General features: G+C 37.4%; 1 protein-coding gene across 1 annotated transcript; it reads left to right on the top strand.

Annotated features, from left to right (window-relative positions):
• Nucleotides 1-3,248: 3,248 nt before the first annotated feature.
• On the top strand, nt 3,249-4,298 carry LOC110039132 (transcription factor HEC3-like). Its single transcript, XM_020744093.1, has one exon. It carries the CDS (start codon nt 3,249-3,251, stop codon nt 4,296-4,298), a length of 1,050 nt encoding a protein of 349 aa, XP_020599752.1.
• Nucleotides 4,299-5,814: the final 1,516 nt, after the last annotated feature.

The following is a 5,814-nucleotide window of genomic DNA, read 5'->3' as shown; positions in this document are numbered from 1 at the left end:
AGCAACCTCACTGACTTCCTATACCTTGCAACTGTAGCATTGCTCATCTTCTCTACCTAGGAAGAAGATTTAGACTCCAACAAGGAAAAAAACAACTATGTATCAACCTGGCATTAGCCTCCCTTAGCATTGTAATTCCCTGCTAGTTATAGTCCTTTTCCCTACCTTTCAAAATCTCCATATTTTTTGGCACGACCTCCGATAATTCAAAGTAAAAAATTACTGCAACTGCAAGTTACAGTGAATGGTGCCTAGGCAACCAGGGACTGGCGCGTAGGCGTTATGCTCTCGGATTTGATAACGGGTGCCTAAGGGCCCAAGTGCCCGACGCCTAGGCGCCCACTGACTGGCGCATAAGTGCTAAGCACTCGGATTTGATAACAGGATCTGGTGCCTAGGCGCCGAATAGCCAAGATGCACACCTAAGCTTCGTGTCCTCTACTGCTATCAACACTTCAAAACCCTGTTGTTACTTGCATAATAAACACAAAATGCCTTTCTCAACAGTGCCATCTCATCAATAAAATGTATAAATACAATCAAACTTGCTAGAAAAATTATCCACACATCATCAAAAATGGTCATGATAACCGAGAGAGAAATCGACGGAGGGAAGAAAAATGAGGTCTTGTGTAATCGAGTATGATATAATATAGATTTTTGGTAATTGTTGGCTAAAATTTTACTCGGATAATTTATCGGTTGAAATTTTAGCCAACAATCAATCGATTGCAAGCGACATGGTTATTAGTTGAAAATTTTAGTCAAATTTTTATGTATTATTAGAAATCAGCTAAATTTTCAACCTCTTATACAATCACTGAGACATAAATAACTAAATGAACCAGTCAGTATTTCTATCGGTATGTGATGATTCTTCTAAAGTTGTGGTCTTATAAATCAGTAAAATCAACATGACTTTGTCCTCGGAAAAATCGATATGATTTTAATTGGTTGATTGAGTTAATTTGGCGCTTCTAGATGGGGGCATGAATCACATTCCATATTTTTGTTGAGTTGCGGGGTTGGTTGGTAGAGATCATTCTCTCCTCCTTAGCAACCAACATTCGAAACACACTTAGCTTCGCAACAAAATTGTCCTTTAATGCTCAATGTAAGGAAAAAAGTTCCATATTTTTTTAGTTCCATGTGACTGATCACCAGTGAATAGAACCAAACTAAACACTAATGAGTCCCTACAACTGTCACGTCTATTCTTGGGTGATTTGGTATACATCAACACATTTGAAAAATAATAATAATTTGAACTTTATTACTCCATAAAAATGCTTTTTACACAAAGCAATTCAATTTGTTATCAGATTCTATTTTAGCATGCATTATCGATATCTATACTAAGCTTTCATTGACTAATTCTTGAGTTAATTGCCAATAAGTCAGTGCATTAAAGTGAGTAAGAAATTTAGAACTTTGGTAACAATACTCCACCAATGAAATTGACTTCTACACCTTGTATGTTATTAAGCTATTACTATAGATAGCAGCCCCAGTTGCCTGCTTGCCTTAGATTTTTGCCTACATCTATATTCATTTAAAAACCAAGGAAATAAAGAAAAGAGCTCTAAGGGTAACTTGACAATAACAAAAATATATTTTCATTGTTCGTTACCTTTTTGTGTAAAAGATAAACCCCAGCTTCAAATATGTCCATCGCCAACAGAGATCGGTTTCCAATATTCCCCACACATTATTGTATATTATGCGCAATTATTTGAAGTCATAAACTTGTTCCCTTGTTTTTATTCTGCCTCAAAACTCCAAAAGGGTTTACTAATATCCAAATGAGTCTCATCTGTCGGGTCCCCTCGAATTAACTGCTTTCTTCTACTGATAAAATACTTCAGCAAACTATTCGCAACGTTATATGTGGCAGTTTAAGCGCAAAAAACTAGTGGTTAATAAAATGCCAAAATGGTTTGTTGAACTCTATCTATCCCTCAATAAACCGCTGTTGTCTTCTTGGTTCTCTCCCCTCCACCCAATGCAAATTGTCGGATGTTTCACATTAATGAATTTTTTTCCCCCCTTCCTTCTCGATCTGGCAAACCTGGAATTATTTGGTTAAAAAGAAATGGAAAAGCTGGATATACTAGGTTTATCTTCGTTCGTTATTTGGTGTATTGGGTTATTTGAAACGAAATTATGTTAAATTAATCTATAGTAATTAAAAAGGGCATTTAGTTCAAACTCTTTTATCATTTCATTTTACTTGCCGCCAAATATGATAAATGAGTATAGTTTTTCAAGCTGCTCGTCTGCGCCCTTTTAAATGCCCAAATAGAAATGCAAATAAATAAGAGTTGGGTATTGAAACTTGATTTGAATTGATGGAACCGTTTTGGAGCTAACAGTGACAACTGTTAAGCACCGTTTTAACTTTCCTTGGCTCCAAAAATTTCCAGCTACTGGTTAATTAGTAGACAAGTGAAGGTGGTTCTGAAGCTCAATCCAACAATTATTCCTTCCCACTGCTCTTAACTCGAAGCAGGCAGCAGGAAGCATGGAATTGCGCAGAAAAAAACAAAACATGGGCAGGCTTTTCCTCTTCTTTCTAACCAATTTATACTATTTAACTACACATATTTGGCTGCCCCTTTACCAAGTTTCATATGCCACCCACCCATATGCTCAAGTCCCTATTAAAAAAGGCACCATCTATTAATAAATAAATAAATAAATAAATAAATAACTCCCCCTTCTCATCCCCTTATAAAAAAAACCAGCATGGATACAATTATCTCTTAGCTAGGACCATCTGATCCTTCATCCTCTATATAGGCTTAGATATATATACATATACAGACACATGCCCATACTTTCTCCCTAGATAACCAAGAGGGCCTATTCTTTATCATAGCATCATAAAGGTAGAGGTCATTTTCCCTTATACAGCAGTGGCCGTTTGAACTTTTTTCTTCTTGAATTTCACTGTATCGTTTCGAAATCCATGTCTCGGTTAGTTTGCCTCAGCACTCTTGCCTAATTCATGTTCTCAACTGATTTTTACCAAACTACGAAACCAGAGTTACATATGTAATTTCTTCATTTGGTAGCAATTAATTTTATGAAATTAAATATTTCATTTTATTCGTTAATTTGTTCTACATTAATACTTTTCATGTGATGCATGCAAATTAGATTGGCATCGAATAATTATTCCCATGGTTATAAAGTTAAGCACTCGCTCAAATTTTATTTTTCTCAGGATAAATCAAGCCTTCTTTTTTATGGATAATTCCGGTTGGAAGAACCAATCCATCATCAGAAATGTGATTATCAGTAACCCATCATGCACCTGGAGCCGTCAATATGATAATTTCTCAGAACTAAACAGTACCGACTATTGCGTTGTAGGTGGTAAAGTTGAGATGATGATGAATGAAGCTTTGCTTAGTTCAAACTTAGAGCTTCTCTGTGGAAATCTTAACAAAGCCAACGATGCTGTTCAAGATATCTTGCAGAATCAGGCAGTGATAAGCATTTCTACTGATTCCATACTTCCAAATTCAGTAGCTGAAGCTGCCATGAGAGAGAATTTGTCAGCTTCTTATCAGTTGTGCACTCTTCCCCCAACATTAAGTACTGATCACAACTTCACGAACTCTGAAGAACTACAATTCGCCAGTTCTGAAATCAGAGAAGCCTGTAATAATACTTCTTCTGGAACTGATTCAGATCACTATGCTTCGCATAGCTCTAATTTAAATACAAAACAGAGAACAAAAGAAAAGCTTAGCTACAAGAGGAAAAGAGAGGAATATTCCTCCAACCATCTCAAATCGAGCTCATCGACTGCGGACGGCGGATTTCAAATAATTTTCGGCGACGAGGACCCGTTAAAGTCCAAAAAGACCAGATTTGAGATTGACAAGTATGAACCCGACACCGAAGCAATTGCGCAAGTGAAAGAGATGATTTATAGAGCTGCGGCTATGAGGCCGGTGAGTCTGGACGAGGAGGCGGCGGTCGAAAAGCCTAAGAGGAAGAATGTGAGAATATCGAGCGATCCACAGACGATGGCTGCTAGGCATAGAAGGGAGAGGATAAGTGAGAGGCTGAGGGTTTTACAGAGGCTAGTCCCAGGTGGGAGCAAGATGGATACTGCTTCCATGCTTGATGAGGCTGCAAATTATCTCAGGTTTTTGAAATCTCAAATCAGTGCTTTGGAGAAGCTTGGGAACGGGAACAGATCAGTTGAACTTGCCATGACGAGCATGCTTTCCTTTCCGGTTACTTCAAGCTCCCAATCTTTCACCATGCAAACTATTTTCCCATGACAGAAGAAAAAATTTTCAGATTTTGATCCAGACTGAACATCCACCATGCATTGAACTATTTGCACGACTCTCAAAGAATTTTGTTTGGCGTGTGATCGGTTTCAGACTGGGGTGTGCATCATTGTAGCTATGTATTTTATTTTGATTAGGGCAATTAACCATGCAAGCCTTTACCGAATCGAAACCATGAAATGAGAGTAAAGGATAGTCCTTTAGATTAAAATGGCGGTGCTTTTTTTACAGCATCCATGGGTCAAGATAGAGCATTATCATTCTTTTTATCATTCATGTTGTAAGCTTTTTAGACTTAGTTAATTTTCCATCATGTTTTTTTTTTTTTTTATAATTACAATGTACATAAGGGAGGCACCATTATCATTTTATCATCATTACCTTTCCTGACTTTACTCACTTTTCATTTCCTTGAAAAGTTTATGGGAATCAAAATTATAAGATCATAATTAGCACATGATTACCTCCTTTGCGCTAGCTCTGGCAATGGTAAAAGCTAGACTTCCATGCAAATGGAAGGGGTGATTAAGCATCATTACGCCTATGATTAAGGAGATAATGGCAAGAGGAGTATTGGGAGTGCAGAGAAATGAAAATTTGATTCTCTCTAGCTTTCTCACATTCTCCTTTCCTTGACCTGCGTGCACGCTTTTGGTTCAGCTTTCCAGGCTCGAAGTCTTGGCTTCTTCTCTTTCTCTTTCTTTGTTGAAGATTAACAGGAAATGGTGGCAACTAGGAGTGTTCTTTTCCCCCACGACGATAGGGAGACATTCCCTTTGGGGTCGCGCGTGTGAGGCAGAGAGCACTGTCTCCTTCATTAAAGTCAAGCGTGCACTTGAGAAGACCACCGGCGCTTTGGTTGGCACGTGCAGGATACCTGTGGTCATTGATGCTTGGTTGATCTCTCTCTCTCTCTCTTTCTCTATCCTGTTTGGAGAAATATGGCCTGCTTTAATTATTTTAGGCTCCAACTTGTTAGAGTTTTGGTCCGCTTATTTTGGGCTACTGTAATAACCTTATGAGAGTTTATCCGATAAATTTTAATCTTTTTCTATCGAAATAATTAAAATTATATACCTAAATGTAACAATTAGAGTGGGGACGTAAAATAACTCCGCAACTAATATCTTTCCCTCGTATTGGGAGAGGATTCTTGTGTCAATTATTGCATTGGTGGACGGGAGAGGATAAGGAGAAAGTGAGAGACGTAAGTTTGTGGAATCAATTGTAATATCTGTTTTTATTTTGTAAAATTGTTGTGGGGGATGAGAATTGTCGTTCGCAGTATTTTATGTTGGTTCACTATCTTATGCATTTGTCGTTTTATAATTTTTGAGCGAATAAATGCTATTCTCATCCATTTAATTAATTTATTTTTAACATCAATTTTATTATGCTGCCTTCGATAATATATTGCATTAGCACGCTCACTATTTTCTTATACAATAAATTCTTAGTTCAAGTGATAGGCAACCAAAGTATGTGTGTTGCGAATATTGAAAGT

Source organism: Phalaenopsis equestris, unplaced genomic scaffold (assembly GCF_001263595.1).
Source record: "Phalaenopsis equestris unplaced genomic scaffold, ASM126359v1 Scaffold235473, whole genome shotgun sequence".
In the NCBI taxonomy this organism is placed as follows: Eukaryota; Viridiplantae; Streptophyta; class Magnoliopsida; order Asparagales; family Orchidaceae; genus Phalaenopsis; species Phalaenopsis equestris.
Note: the sequence above shows the minus strand (reverse complement) of the source record. Positions and strands in the feature narration are given on the sequence as shown.